The sequence below is a fragment of the Dendrobates tinctorius genome, unplaced genomic scaffold, assembly GCF_039654945.1.
Source record: "Dendrobates tinctorius isolate UK_male_01 unplaced genomic scaffold, ASM3965494v1 ptg000073l, whole genome shotgun sequence".
Taxonomy (NCBI): Eukaryota; Metazoa; Chordata; class Amphibia; order Anura; family Dendrobatidae; genus Dendrobates; species Dendrobates tinctorius.
The window spans coordinates 36,288,877-36,306,023 of NW_027361741.1; the positions used below are offsets into that span (position 1 = coordinate 36,288,877).

General features: G+C 38.9%; 1 protein-coding gene across 2 annotated transcripts in view; it reads left to right on the plus strand.

The window, feature by feature from the left end:
* The window catches only part of CABP1 (calcium binding protein 1), a 45,701-nt gene extending 30,383 nt beyond the window's left edge, over positions 1-15,318 (plus strand). For both annotated transcript variants that reach the window (XM_073582762.1, XM_073582763.1), the window contains exons 3-6: positions 2,329-2,472; positions 4,792-4,901; positions 5,311-5,458; positions 9,757-15,318. In XM_073582762.1, coding sequence (XP_073438863.1) covers positions 2,329-2,472; positions 4,792-4,901; positions 5,311-5,458; positions 9,757-9,782 — 428 coding nt within the window. In that variant the 3' untranslated portion in view covers positions 9,783-15,318. The remainder of the gene's footprint in view (positions 1-2,328; positions 2,473-4,791; positions 4,902-5,310; positions 5,459-9,756) is intronic.
* Positions 15,319-17,147: the final 1,829 nt, after the last annotated feature.

The window sequence follows — 17,147 nt, forward strand, 5'->3', positions numbered from 1 at the left end:
CTTGGTATCCCAGTCTCCACTCCTTTCTCCTGGGTCCACTGTCCACTGTTGTGCTTCCCGTTGGGTTTTGCAAGTTGCCCAACATGGAACTATGACATCATCTCCCTAGACCTGTTTAAGGCCCATTAGGACACACACCTGTGTCTTCAGATTGAGAATCAATACTTCACAAAAATTGTCATACTCCACCCATTTGTGGCTCAAGCATTCTTCCTCTGTCACTTATTTTGCATCTGCCAATCTTAAAAGTCAGCCCTAATGCTGAGCTGCTGTCAGTCAGTGCCGGGGGTGCAGTTACAGCAGCCACTCTCTATACACAGAGCAGTGACTGAACCGGAGCCATCCCCGTGACTAAAACCAAACACCGCTGAGAGGAATAAAATTAATTTACTCCAGGCAGCGGGGCGCTAAATGCGGGCACTGGGCAGGTTCAGAATGCTATTAACCTGCATATTATCCCATATCTTCAGGTTATAGCAGTTTTTAACATGACAGGTTCCAACACTCTTTGAAAACTTTTGACATATCTGAAGTATTAACTGGTAGGGATCCAGTTGCTGAAACCCCTACCAATTGCTAAAAAGATAGGGCCGAAGTGCTCATTAGAGGGCTATTTTCTCTGGTACTGAAGACACTTTCATAGATCTCTTATTTTTTGTTACACATCTGTCCTTGGTATCCCTGTCTCCACTCCTTTCTCCTGGGTCCACTGTCCACTGTTGTGCTTCCCGTTGGGTTTTGCAAGTTGCCCAACATGGAACTATGACATCATCTCCTTTTAAGGCCCATTAGGACACACACCTGTGTCTTCAGATTGAGAATCAATACTTCACAATCTGTGCACACCATGCTTACTCTGATTCTTTCCCTGCTGACTTCACTGCACCCATCCTGCTGCTCCTAAGATTCCTGAGTGTACCACGTCCTCGTTCCCCACTTGTCATTGCCAGCTACACCAACTCCCGGTGTCCATGAACCCACCTGGACCTGGGGCTTAGTAGGTCCACTTCACAAAGTGATACTAACATGTGTTCAGTTCTGGAGAGCAACACTCAGATTAGCACTTGTGCCCCTTCATCTTGTTTTTTGAAAGCACAGTTACATTTTAAGATTAGAGGAGCATGACAAGTATACCAGAAGATGAGCAGTTAGGGTACCGTTACATTTAGCGATGCACTAGCGATTCCGACAACAATACGAACCGGTCAGGATCGCTGGTACATCGCTAAATGGTCGCTAGTAAGCTGCCAAACAGGCAGATCTCGCCAGCGACATAGCAGGGGCCGGCGGTCGTTACTTACCTGTCAGACGCGGCTATGAAGACGTCCTCCCGCCCGCGTCCACGCGTCGCTCGTCAGCGCCAGCAGGAAGCCAAAAGGAAGTGGCCGAAGAGAAATGGTCCAGGACGTTCTCGCGCGATCAGTGATAACCAGCGGGGGAGCCGGTCGGAGGTAAGTATGACACATAGCGATATCGCTAGCAATATCGCTGCTGCGTCACAAAATCGGTGATCTCGCTGCGTGTAACGGGGGCTTTAGAATGCTTTCAGATATCTATAGGACTCCATGACTAGCATGTTCTACCACTGAGAAACAAGAATAGAGCAACTGACAGAAGTAAGGGAAGAAGGTCAAGTAGATTTTGTAAATACTGCTTTTCTTGGTATGTCCTAGAATATGTCTTTAATCTCAGCTGTGCATAAGTAGGTTTAAGTGGATAAACAAAAAATTAAAATTAATTCCTTATAGACCTAGTCTGTGCCTTGACCTAAATCCAGCTGGACATTTAGGGATAAACTGGGCCATTATGCTGCATGTTGTGTCTACACAAGCAAATGGAACAGTAACGATCTGATCTTATTAATGTCCCATTATTGTGCTTTAGTAAAAAGTGCAGATTGATAGCAGACCAATTAAAAGGCTAATTAAATTTTATATTTGATTTGTCTTCATTTTATTGCTAATTTGTACATATTACCTAAAAATCACAGGAAACACTAATATTGAAAGCCATTGCAACATTAAACAGTTCAATTATAATTTAGCTGATATTCGGTAAAAATAGTAAAACTGGCCATAGAATAATTTCATCCAAAATCATGTGTTTTCAATCGACTTAATTTACATATACGATCATATTCTAAAAGGTTTGTAAGCTTTCTAATATGGTAAGGACAATTGTGAGCAGCAACCTTACTGCGCGATTTTTAGTCTATATTTCAAGGCCATATTTTCTAAAAATGTTGCTCACCTTTAAGATTTGTGGCTAGAATACTTCTTTTCAGACATCATTATCTTTCGAAATGTAACGCTAATGTATTTTCTACAGAACTAAGAGAAGCCTTTAAAGAGTTTGATAAAGACAAGGATGGATACATCAGCTGTAAGGATCTTGGGGATTGTATGAGAACGATGGGATACATGCCAACAGAGATGGAACTAATAGAACTGTCTCAGCAAATCAATATGAATCGTGAGTTATGTTTATCATACTACGCACAGGAAAAAGTCTTACATGTGACATTCAATATCTCATTTTTAATGTTTTAGACATTTATTCTAGAAATTTTCCATTCGTCTCCAATCTATGGCCTTTATAGGTGATAACAATATTTCATTTTTTTTTTTTCATTTTGGATAGACTTGATAAATAAGATAAAGTTAAGGTCAATGTTCAGAACTGGAAACTATTGAACCAAACTATTTCCCATCAGCTAGCAAAACTCTTAAATCAAATGCCTTGAGATCTACTTTCCATCTGACTCAAAACATGACTTTTTCTAAAACTTTTAGCCAATGATTACCGTGCTGGAAGATGACTTTGAAAAAGCTATCACGCAACTTTCTGCTGGTTTTTGTAGAATTAAGGACCCTACACACAGACTAATATCGACTGAATCTGCCAAAATTGACGACAGTCTGATGTGTTTTAAGCAAAAGTAAAATAAGCAAAATATATAACAACGGCCAAGAGAGGAAAATACCTCAATCCCTATACAGATTTACCAAATTTCATAGAAAGAAATGTGGAATACTCCCAAAAGTGTTCAAACCAAGAGAACAGAGTACAGAAATACCACCAGAAATTTAAAAAACAATAGAAAATAGCAGCGTCCGCTCGTCTCCCTGCTGCCCCCTTGACGTGCATTTTGCATGTCAGCTTTATCAAAAGGGGAATGCCTTGTGCCTTATCAAGGGAACAAGCAGGGAGACAAGTGGACGCTGCCATTTTCTATGGGTAAGCTAGGTTAACTCCATATGACGTATGAGTCTGGTGACTTTGTTATTATATGCATATTGATTGCTCACCAGCCTCTTTGTTGTTTATGTATTACTTCTATTTACTACATGTACTTCGTCATATGTTCCCACTCACTCTTGGTTACTCAGGTGCCCGCTCTCTCCTTGCTGTACCAGTTTGTTTCCTCATCTTCTTCTCCTCTCTGTGCCATATTGTATGATACATTTTGATATCTTCATATGTGATATTGTTTAATAATGAAATAATTTGTGTTTTTTTTATATTTCTGGTGGTGTTTCTGTACTCTGTTCACTTGGTTTGGACAATTTGATGTGAACCGGCTCCCAAGAGATGATGGTATAGGAAGATAAGTATACAGCATATCCGATTTTGGACTGCTGATTCTTTTATTCTCTAAGAGATAAGCCACCGCCAGAGATGTCTGGCAGTGGCTCTTTCATACAGAACACAAAATTGCTTGGTAAAGCAAGTGCTCTTGTGTATGGGAGAGTAAGGTGAGATTGCAGCCAGTCAAGAGTTATCTAAAGTGTATGTGTAAGTGTCCTTACAATATGTACTGTACATTACCTAAACAGTTTCTAACTGTTCCCCTGGAACTACGTAGATTACACTTCTTTCAAATAAATTCACAAAATGACAACTAACTTTGTTTGGAGGGGAACAAGATCTAGTATAAAGATCTACTACAATTTCATCTAGGTTTAGATTGATAAAGTAAATAAGGTTGATGGACTGTTTCCAGTTGTCTACTGGAAATTTTCCATCATTGCTCCTTAAAGTTGTGGGTAGAGATGGAGCATATCGGGGACCCAATTCCGGTCCATTGTATATTTTTGTTGACTCCAGGAACAGACAGATGAGTTATCCTGTTTTTGTTTCCTAGTACATTACAAGCCTGCAGTCTATCACTGGTGGTCAGTCTCCTAAGCGAGGAGCACAGTACTTCCAAGTGTTTCCATTAGAGCCTATAGGTGCGGTTTTGAAGCTGGCTGGATCGCCAGGTGCAGTGCCACTCTGCTCCTCCATTTCTGCAGAGGCAAAGTTGCCTCATATACCAGTATCTGGCTATTAGTGCAAGGATGCTGCTGATCCTGTCACTCAACCCAGCGCACACTTTTCCCTACGCTCCTGTAAGCAGAGAGCCAGTATACTGGGGAGTAGTGTGGTCCTCACAAGATGATGGGACAACTACTTGCAAATCATTAATGCATATGGAGAACATCAGAGCCAACAATAACACCTACTATACTTACTATCCTGCTTGTTTTAACTGGAATCAGTTTAGGACGTCTCCAACCCTAGCTTCATGGCTAACTAATAGTAGCTACTTACTTTCATTTTGTCAGAATCTACAATTTTCTTTTCTTACCTTTTCATTAGTCTTCCATTCCCTAACCCCAAATTACATGGATTCTATATTTTGTTCTGTGTTTTTTCTGTTTAACGTGAAATGAAAACTGTCAGATGCAAAAATGGTAAATGTGTATAATATTCACACTATGGTAAAATTTCCACATTTTTCTCCCTTAGTTGGAGGTCATGTGGATTTTGATGATTTTGTGGAATTGATGGGACCTAAGCTACTTGCAGAAACAGCCGATATGATTGGAGTGAAAGAGCTTCGAGATGCTTTCAAGGAGGTAACAAATTCTTTGACCGTATACCAAATCCTGTTCACTTTCTGAAATTTCTCTTAATATTTATTTATTTTTACTCATTTATATAGCGCCATTAATTCCACAGCACTTTAAATACATTATCATCACTGTCCCCATTGGGGCTCACTATCTAGAATCCCTCAGTATGTCTTTGGAATGTGGGAGGAAACCGGAGAACCCAGAGGAAACCCACGCAAACACGGGGAGAACATACAAAATCTTTGCAGATTTTGTCCTTGGTGGGATTTGAACCCAGGACCCCAGCGCTGCAAGGCTGCAGTGCTAACCACTGAGCCACAGTGCTGCCCTATTTAGTCATTTTCATGAATTTTCTGATTGTTTGAAAAAAGTAGTCATCTGGCTAACGAGGATCTTTTCAACGTACATTCAGTTTGACACCAATGGAGATGGGGAAATCAGTACAAGTGAACTACGGGAGGCTATGAAAAAACTTCTGGGGCAACAGGTTGGTCACAGGGATATAGAAGATATCATCCGGGACGTTGATCTGAATGGAGATGGACAGGTGGACTTTGAAGGTTAGTACTATTGTCATAATGATATGAACTAGTTAAATGTGGTGTAGTTCTTTTTTTTTATAATTCTTTATTTAAAGACTCACAACGAAATCCAGGTTAACATAATAATTGAAACCAGACAAGTAGACGAATACAAGCAATACAACTTAACTCCCGACCAAGACAATCGGCCACGTGTCCTTATCATCCGGGGAGCCGGTAGTAGAGGTCAATTCGGAGGGTCTTTCATTTTTAAACTTTAAACAAACAGTATAGGAAACAAAAGACAGAGCAGAGGAAGAAGAAGGAGAGCGGTTGAAGCGAAAAAAGAGAGTGGGGGGAAATAAGTAATGGAGCCAAGAGAGGCAAAAAAAAGAAAAAAAAAGGGTAGGGAAGAAAAAAACAAGGGGGTAAGGGAGGGAGTACCCACCCGACCAAGTCCACCACTCAACCTGATGTTTTCAGTTAACCTCAGAGGGGTTTGCCTCCAGCATTAGATCACAATATTCACTAGAGCTTCGAAAATCCATCCATCCAAGCCACGTAGCCCAAAACTTTGGGTACGATTCATGTATGGATGAGGTGAGGTCCTCCATATACATAATTTCATTGACTCTTGCAATCCACTGAGTTATGGTTGGAGGAGCGGGACTCTTCCATCTCTCCGGGATGCCAGCCCTCGCAGCCATGATCAAAAATTTCAACAGAGAGGATTTATAGATCCGGAGAGGGATTTCATTATGTTGGAGTAGTAACAGAGCCGGAGTCAACTTATCGGAACAGTCCGTAACCCGACAAATAATTTCCCACACCTCTGTCCAAAATGATTGCAAAACATCACATTGCCAGAAAATATGAAAAATCATGCCCTCTGCCCTTCCACACCTCCAGCAGTTGGGGTCAATTTCCGGAAATATGGTGGTGTAGTCAGCGTCGGACTGGAACACCTTGGGCCCACCAGAGAAAATCATTCTTGGGGCCCACTACGTAGCTGCATAGAGTTAAATACCAGACCACCAATTATGCGGTAAAACACGCTAATATCCGGGTATAATATAAGGTTGTACATGTCTTAATTATGTAGCAGGAGTTGGGGTAGCCCCCTCATATAATATAAAGCAGCCCCCTCACATAGTATAATGAAGCCATCTGATAGAATATAATGCAGCCATCTCATAGAATATAATACTGTCCCCCTCATAGGGTATAATACTGCCCCCCTCATAGGGTATAATACTGCCCCCCTCATAGGGTATAATACTGCCCCCCTCATAGGGTATAATGCACCCCCTCATAGGGTATAATGCTGCCCCCTCATAGGGTATAATACTGCCCCCCTCATAGGGTATAATACTGCCCCCCTCATAGGGAATAATGCACCCCCTCATAGGGAATAATGCTGCCCTCCTCATAGGGTATAATGCTGCCTCCTCATAGGGTATAATGCTGCCCCCTCATAGGGTATAATACTGCCCCCCTCATAGGGTATAATGCTATATAGATATATAGATATAGAGTTAGATAGATATAGATAGAAAGATAGATGTAGAAATAGATAGATATAGAGATAGATAGTAGATAATGGATAGAAAGTAGATAATGGATAGATATAGATAGAAAGATTCATAGAGATAGATAGATATAAAGATAGATATAGAAAGAAATATAGATAGATAGATAGATCGATAGGTAGATAGATATAGAGATAGATAGAAAATAGATAATGGATAGATAGATAGATAGATATAGAGATAGATAGCTATAGATAGAAAGATATAGAGATAGATAGATATATAGATAGAGATAGATAATAGATAGAGATATACAGATATAATAATAATAATAATAATAATAATAATAATATAGACATATATAGATAGATATAGAGATAAATATATATAGATAGATGGCTATAAATAAAAATAGATATAGAGATATATATAGAGATAATAGATATAGAGATAATAGATATAGAGATAGATATAGAGACAGATAGCTATAGATAGATATAGAGATAGATATAGAGATAATATCTAGATATAGAGATATGTATAGAGATAGATAGATATAGAGTTAGAAAGATAGATATAGAGAGAGATAGAGATAGATAGAGATAGCTAGATAGATAGATATAAATAATAGAGATAATAGATAGATATAATAGATAGATATAATAGATAGATATAGAGATAGATGGATAGATCAATAGATAGATAAAGAGAGAGATAGAGATAGATAGATAATGAGATATAGAGATAGATATAGAGATATAGTGTTAGATAGAAAGATAGATATAGAGATAGATAGATATGGATATAGAGATAACAGATAGAGATAGATAGAGATAGATATAGAGATAGATAGATATAGAGATAATATATAGATAGATAGATATAGAGATAGCTATAGAGAGAGAGATATAGAGATAGATATAGAGAGAAACAGATATAGATATAGCGATAGATAGGTAGATAGATATAGAGATAATAGATAGATATAGAGATAGATATAGATATAAAGATAGATAGAGATAGAGAGAGCGGTAGATAGAGAGAGATAGATAGAGAGAGATAGATACAGAGATCGATAAATAGATAGAGAGATAGATATAGATAATAGAGATAGATAATAAATATAGCGATAACAGATAGATATAGAGAGAGTAAGATAGAAAGATATAGAGATAGGTAGATATAGATAATAGAGATAGCTAGATAGATAGACATAATAGATAGATAGAAAGATAGATATAGAGATAGATGTAGAGATAGAAAGATAGATATAGAGATAGAGCGATAGATAGATAGAGATAGATATAGATAATAGAGATAAATAGATAGATAGATAGAGAAAGATAGATAGATATAAAGATAGAAAGATAGATATACAGAGAGATAGATATAGAGATAGAGATAAATAGATATAGAGAGAGATATAGAGAAATAGATATAGAGATAATAGATATATATAGAGATAGATATAGAGAGAGATAGATAGATACAGAGAAAAGATATAGAGATAAATAGATAGAGAAAGATAGATAGATATATAGATAGAAAGATAGATATAGAGATAGAGCGATAGATAGATATACAGATATAGAGATAGATAGAGATATATAGATAGATAGCTATAGAGATAGATATAGAGAGAAATAGATATAGAGATAGATATAGAGATAGATATAGATATAGAGATAGAGCGATAGATAGCGAGAGATATAGATATAGAGATAGATAGATACAGAGAAAAGATATAGAGATAGATAACGGATAGAAAGATAGGTATAGAGATAGATAGATATAGATATTAGATAGAGATATATATAGATAAAGATAGATAGATATAGATGGTAGCTAGATAGATAATAAATATAGAAATAATAGATATAGAGATATACATAATAGATATAGAGATATATATAGAAAGATATAGAGATATAGAGATAGATAGATAGAGATAGAGCGATAGATAGAGATAGATATAGAAATAGATAGATATAGATAATGGATAGAGATAGATATAGAGATAGATAGATATAGATAATAGATAGAGATAGAAAGATAGATAGATATAAGAGAGATAGAGAGATATATAGAGATAGATAGAGAGAAACAGATAGAGAGAGCGAGAGAGATATAAAAAACAAAACAAAACACAATACTCACCTCTCCTCCTCGCGCCCACGCTGATTCCGGCTTCAGTGTCAGGAGCTGCCCCCTCTGCCAGACACACAGCGGGTGCGCGATGTAATGACGTCATCGCGCACTGGCTGTGAGCCAGGAGCAGAGAGGACTGAGGGCGGCGCCGGCCCTGATGCAGAGCGGCTTACTGGGCTGGGGGCGGGGCCTCTGGGGGTGTGGAGACCTGAAATGATATTCACTGCTTCGCAGTGAATATTCATTTCTCTTTAGCAGCGGGGACAGGGGCTCCTGCCTCCTGACACCCGCTGCTGCTCCGCTGGCAGGGGCCCCCATAGCAGCTGCATGGTGTGCGACACACCACTGGCTGGGGGCCCCTGGAGCAGCGGGGGCCCTAGGCAACTGCTGGCCCTGTATGCCAGCAGGTGCCAGGGCCCACCGGAGAATCCACCGGTTCTCCGGTGGGCCAGTCCGACGCTGGGTGTAGTTCTTAGGCTCTTGACAAGGAGAACCTTAATCAATATAAAAATGAAGGTGCGTTTAGGATTACTTATAGTTATATATGTTGTAAAATACTGTGTAAAACGTGGCTGTTTGATGGGTATGACACTTTTTCAGATGATTAGTCAAAGAAAATATTTTAAACTTTGCAGTCATCAGTTCTTTTTTTATCTACAGAGTTTGTTCGCATGATGTCTCGCTGACTTTTGTTGACGTGATGACCATGCTTCCATCTGAATGCGCTGAATTGGCAAACCTGTGCCTAAACTAACCCACATGTCCTGGACTTAAGAGGGCAGTGCCCACGTCAGCCATAAAGTCAACATCTTGGAGGTGATGTCACCATGCCTCCTTCCAGTATTCTTATTGTGGGATATGCGATGCAAACAGGACAGGCCATTCTTCCACCTAACCCTGCTGCTTTGACTTTTTGTGTGCCATCCCAAACTATAAATGTGATATCCAACATAAGGGGAACACGGAGATGCTTCTTTATGACTGTTGAGCAACAAGAAGAGGTCTCCAGACCAATGGGAAAGGCAAACTTATGTGTGCATGAGCCTGCACCCTACATGTGACTTTACTCCTAGAGGAATTGTGCAATAATAGAATAGATTCTGCTTCCTGGACTTTCCAAGAATTAAAAACCTAGTAATTAATCCTTCTGGGTTTACAGTGATCAAAAATGTGTTGTGTAGAATATAGGTATGTACACAGAGACTGCAGAGGCCTAGCACTCTCCTAGCGAGAGATCTGATGCGTCTATCATCTAGGATAATACAAAGAAACAATGCAACATTTGAGAAACAAATGCCGGAATAATTTCAACCTAAAAGCTACTTAGTGTCATTCCCACGTTCATTCTGTACCCATACTACTTCTTGTTTCTGCTGTCCCTCTAACCCATTTTGACAATATTGCATATGAAAAAAAATCACTGGAGATGGAATGGAAATACATAAAGAGTAACTGAGTAACTGTACTTCATATTTTTTTCTTTCATAAATCAATAGTAACCATAAAAATAAACTTTGTAATATAGCTTATTAGAGAAATATGCTTCTTACTCCTCTGGGGCTGAGCATTAATTCTCAAAATTCTCAATTGACAGGTAAAATTCTATCTTCAGTGAATACAATTTTTCCCGTTACGGAGATGGCAGATGACAATTGGTGCTCATAAAGTTCCATGAAAACTGTAACTGTGGTTGCAAGAGACGTTTTAGCAGAATGTCTGCCTGCTTCTAGATCCTCCCTCCTCCTCCATCTCCCCTCTCCATAGAATTTGACCATTTGTCATCTCCTGTCACATTAATGGGAAAATCAGTCTTCACTGTAGAGAGATTTTACATATTTTACCCATGAATTGACAGAGTAAGATCAGTCCAGGAGGTGAAAAGGCAAATTTATCTGATAAGATATATTGCAAAGTTTATAATTTTCATGTGAACTATTAATTTATTAAATTAAAATTAACATGCTGGTTACTCTTTAAAGAGGATGTACCAGTAGCTATATTGTAAATTGTTAAATCAAATTCATAATTCTAAACATTTTTGTAGTTAGACTTTTGAGGAAAAGTGCTTACACTGGTATGTAAAAGTTTGGACACCCTTGGTCAAAATTACTCTTATTGTGAACAGTTAAGCAAGAGGAAATGATCCCTAAAAATCCTAAAGTTAAAGATTACCCATTTCCTTTGTATTTTAGGCAAAAAAAATATATATTTTTTATCTTTTACATTTTAAAAATTACAGATACGAAAATGGGCCGATGCATGGTTAGTACCTTGTAGCACCCCCTTTTGCAAGTATCACGGCTTGTAAATTCATTTTGTAGCCAGACAAGAGTCTTTCAATTCTTGTTTGAGGAATTTTCATCCATTCTTCCTTGGAACATTCTTCCAGTTCTGGGAGATTCCTGAGTCGTCTTGCATACACTGCTATGTTGTGGTCTAGCCACAGATTTTCAGTGATATTCAGATTTAGGGGACTGTGCGGGCTATTGTAAAACCTTCAGCTTGTGTCTTTTGAGGTAGTCTATTGTGGATTTTGAAGTGTATTTAGAATCATTATCCATTTGTAGAAGCCATCCTCTTTTCAACTTCAGCTTTTTTTTTTACAGATGTTTGCATCAAGACTTTGTTGAAATTTCATTGAATCCATTCTTCCCTCTAACCATGAAATGTTCCCCATGCCATTAGCTGCATCACAACCCCAAGCATGATTGACCCACCCCCACGATTAATGATTGATGATATGTTCATACCCTGTAATTATGTGCCCTGTTTTCTCCACACATACATTTGATCATTGCGACCAAAGAGTTCTATTTTACAGTCACTGGTCCACAGGACTCATTTCCAAAATGCATCAGACTTGCTTAGATGTTCTTTTGCATACTTCTGACACTAAATTTTATGGTGAAGATGCAGGAGAGGTTCTTCTGATGACTCTTCCATGAAGGCCATATATGTGAAGTTGTCTCTGGAGTTGTAGTACATTGTTCTACAGTTCAAAGTCTGCTAAATCTTTCTGAAGGTCTTTTGCAGTCAAGATTTGCCTCTTAATCAATCCTACAAGCAGCTCTCACTTAAATTTTGCTTGGTCTTCCAGACCTTATCTTGACCTTGCCATGAGAGGTGGTGAGTTCTCTTTCGATGGAAGTCTTCATACAGAGGCTGGACAGGCAGTAGGTATCTTCCAACTCTAACATTCTATGATTCTATGACCTCCACTGTTCCTATTAACTGCAATTTCTTAATTACATTTTGAACTGCGGAACGGTCAACTTGAAAACGCTTGGCTATCTTCTTATAGCCTTCTCCTGCTTTGTGGGCCTTCATCATTGTCAGAGTGCTAGGCAGCTGCTTAGAAGAACCCATGGCTGCTGTTTTTTGGCACAAGGTTAGAGGAGGCTAGACTCTTATAAAGCTGGAAGTTTGCATCACCTGGCCTTTCCTCACAATGATAGTGAACAAGCCATAACCCTAACAGGCTATTTAAGGTCTGAATCCTTGGTCAAAGTTATCTGAGCACACAAATCTCTAACGATGACCAAACATTTGCTTAGACCCATTTTCCTTTTTGTAATTTTTAAAATGTAAAAGATTAAAACACGTATATATATATATATATATATATATATATATATATATGTATATATATATATATATATATATACACAGTGGGGGAGAAAGTATTTAGTCAGCCACCAATTGTGCAAGTTCTCCCACTTAAAAAGATGAGAGAGGTCTGTAACTGATATCATAGGTAGACCACAACTGTGAGAGTCAAAAATGAGAAAACAAATCCAGAATATTACCTTGTCTGATTTGGCAAGATTTATTTAGCAAATTATGATGGAAAATAAGTATTTAGTCCTTAACAAAAGATCAACTCAATATTTTGTTATATACCTTTTGTTGGCAATGACAAAGGTCAAACGTTTCTGTAAGTCTTCACAAGGTTGGCACACACTGTTGGTGGTATGTTGGCCCATTCCTCCATGCAGATCTCCTCTAGAGCAGTGATGTTTTAGGCCTGTCGCTGGGCAACACGGACTTTCAAATCCCTCCAAAGGTTTTCTATGGGGTTGAGATCTGGAGACTGGCTAGGCCGCTCCAGGACCTTCATATGCTTCTTACGAAGCCACTCCTTCATTACCCTGTTGGTGTGCTTGGGATCACTATCATACTGAAAGACCCATCCACGATTCATCTTCAATGCCCTTGCTGAAGGAGGTTTGCACTCAAATTCTCACGATATATGGCCCCATTCATTGTTTCATGTACACGGATCAGGCGTCCTGGTCCCTTTGCAGAGAAACAGCCCCAAAGCTTGATGTTGCCACCCCCATGCTTCACAGTAGGTATGGTGTTCTTTGGATGCAGCTCAGCATTTTGTCTCCTCCAAACACGACGACTTTCGTTTCTACCAAACAGTTCTACTTTGGTTTCATCAGACCATATGGCATTCTCCCAATACTCTTCTGGATAATCCAAATGCTCAGTTTCTAGCAAACTTCAGACAGGCCTGGAGGACATGTACTGGCTTAAGCACAGGGACACATCTGGCACTGCAGAACCTTTGTTACGGTAGTCCCAGCTCCATGCAGATCATTCATTAGGTCCCCCCGTGTGGTTCTGGGACTTTTGCTCACCGTTCTTGTGATCATTTTGACCCCACAGAGTAAGATCTTGTGTGGAGCCCCAGATCAAGGGAGATTATCAATGGTCTTGTATGTCTTCCATTTTCATATTATTGCTCCCACAGTTGATTTCATCACACCAAGCTGCTTGCCTATTGCAGATTCAGTCTTCCCAGCCAGGTGCAGGGCTACAATTTTGTTTCTGGTGTCCTTCGACAGCTGTTTGGTCTTCACCATAGTGGTGTTTGGAGTGTGACTGTTTGAGGTTGTGGAGAGGTGCCTTTTATAACGATAACAAGATCAAACAGGTGCCATTACTACAGGTAATGAGTGGAGGACAGAGGAGCTTCTTAAAGAAGTTACAGGTCTGTGAGAGCCAGAAATCTTGCATGTTTTTAAGTGACCAAATACTCATTTTCCCCCATAATTAGCAAAATAAATCTTGCCAAATCAGACAAGGTGATTTTCTGGATTTGTTTTCTCACTTTACTGTTTCGAATAAATAGCTTTTACTGTATCCACCTCTGCCTAGGTTGACACATGTTCAGGCTTGCTTCTCAGCTCCACTGGGTATGTAGAAGGATTTCTGCTGTGGTAAGACAGATGCATCTGAAACCACAGCTTCTTCTCTGCTTGACAAAGTAGGTGCTGAGAAAGTGTAATTGCAGTAATGCTGTCTTGCTATCTTATTCTTTGCTCAGTATCTCAGAGCTGATGCTTTAGCTTCAAGAGCAGCCGGCTCACTATACAAGGAATCGCTCTACATACCCAGTGGACCAGAGAGAAGCCAGACTGAGCATGTGTGTCCACCCTGGCAAATTTACAGAGATATACACAATAAAAGCTATTCAACAGAAACACTCTTCTAAAAATATTGATGTAATACTTGGTGATATAAGTTTTTTAAATATAAACATGTGTATAATTTTAGGATGAATTTAACAAGTAACAACATTTTTCTTACAAAAACATTTTACTTAGAGTCGTAGATGAGAATGAAGACAACTTGAAAAATAAAAATCATCAAATGTATTGTTCTGTATCAAAAATGAAAGGGGATCTGTTAGCAGGATTTATCCTTCCAAACTATTTTATATGTGCATATAGTTCCTTCAAATACATGTCCAGCAATACCTTTACATGACCAGTCCATTCCTCCTTTACTGAAAAAATCAGCATTTGGATTGATATGCAAGTGAGGCTGAAGAATTAATTCTACATATGAGGTCTCTATCACTCCAGCTCTATTCCATGTCTGGGGCCGCCTCCTCCTCCTCTTGACTGATGGCACCTTTGCCTGAAGTCTCACAGCATAAAGGTTCTCAATCAAGCAGGAGGAGGTGGTGTTGGGCGGGAAATAGAGCTGGAGTGACAGAGGCTTCAGATCTACAGTCTCATTTGCATATCAATTCAAACCCTGATTTCTTAGTAACAGAGGAATTGACAGGCCTTGTAAGGTTATGTTCTCATGTCCAGTATTTAGAATGAATAAAGCAGCAATCCATTGGCAAAAAAAGTTGTGCAGACACATTTTTTATTCCGTTTTTAAATAACTGATCTCTGTTGGATCCGTTTTTTTATCATTGAAGTCTATTGAAAATGGATCCGTTAATCAGCCATCCATTTTTCTTTCATTTGTAAAGGATCCGTTTTTTGCTTTCTGAATTCGGTAACAAAAAATGGATTAGTTACAAATGAAACAAAAATGGATGGCTGATTAACGGATCCATTTTCAATAGACTTCAATGATAAATAAAAAACGGATCCAGCAGAGATCAGTTATTTAAAAATGGACTAAAAAGTTGTGTCTGCATTGGCATTGCTAAGTAGAGAGCTGGTCAATGGACGCATATTCAACTGAACTAAAGTGTTGCCGTTGGCGGGCCTCTGGACTGGGCCGTTATGGTCAAGGGTTCTGCGGGGTCTGCGTTCCGCATGAGACCCCTGTCATGTCGAGTGACACCAGAGGTACATAGAAACAGAAGATGACCCCTATGCAGGAACAGTATATTGACTCTTTACAGTCCAATAGATCATTACAAAGCGCGCTTTTATGTGCTGCTTTGGAGCTGAACGTGGCCCCCCTTACCTTTTAGCCCCATGTGCATTGCCCAGGTTGCACCAGTGGCATATTCACCCCCGAGTTCACAGTTGATTATTTCTTGCTTTAAGCAGGAATATTAGATTTAGGGTTTTCATTTATGCCAACAAAATTGATGTCTTCATTTTTTCTAGCTGTCTTCAAGCTCTTCTATAAATCTCAATGAAATATAACATTACATGCGGCGTTGTTAATTTCCAAGCTGAAACTAAAGATTTATAGCAATGAGGCCTTAATATGGCAATGGGCTGCAATTCAGATATGTTATGGCTCACGGACTTCTGAGTCAATGAGAACAGATGACATTTTATGTATTTTCATTCTGCACCGTTTGCCTATAGCCATGATTTGTGAGTGTCACATAGACGCATACTTCAGAATTTTCTGTATGTACTTTGAAAAGAAAAAAAATATTGTCTACATTTTCCACGCCACACTCATACACATTCATCCTCATCTCATCTTTGCCACGGTGATAGTGACGTTACTGATATCGCAAGGTATAAGACAACTCTGACCACAGTTCATCAGAGAAAGGTGTTCCTGTAGCTGCGTAAAAACAGACCAGTACCTTGAAAATCCATTTCAAGACCTTTACTATTATTGTCCCTCCAGCTTTATCCATGGAAAGCAAATCAATGTCACTTGCTTTGATGGCCTATAACATCATAGAGATATCCTGTCTGATGGAATGACACAGTGTAAGAACGTTACCTTCAGGCCTGAACTGGCTATTCACTTTACCAGCATTTCCACCATGACCCCCCCAAGGTTAGGACCCTCCAGCATCTGAAAGTCAGAGGAATCTTGGGAAAATTCATCCTTGTGTTTGAACCACAGTTTCCTAATTAGAGAATGAAGTGCATGTTTGATGTTATATATTACTTCTGGGTTATAGTGAACATCTAGAACTAGTTCTCCTGTTGGCTCCCTTCCTGCACTATCTACCATCATATTATACTGGTATGTTACAGAATATGTGTATTTACTTATGTATTGATAATTATTCATTTACTTTCATTGATTGCGTTTTCTAAAGGTCCGATTCAGAGACCAACAGTGCCAACTATATCTATATAAGAACATCATTACTATAGTATGTGTATTCTGTGCATGATTATTTTACTTTGCACTGACCTAAAGACTACAAATCACATTTTTGAATGCGAACACACACATAATGTAGCACAAGCTATATCCCAAAAGATATTTTAGTTCCTTTTTCAGTTCTCTTTAAGTATCAAAGTCATTAAAGGGGTTACCCGGTCTTAAAGGGAATCTGTCAACAGGTTTTTGCTACCTCATCTGAGAGATGCATG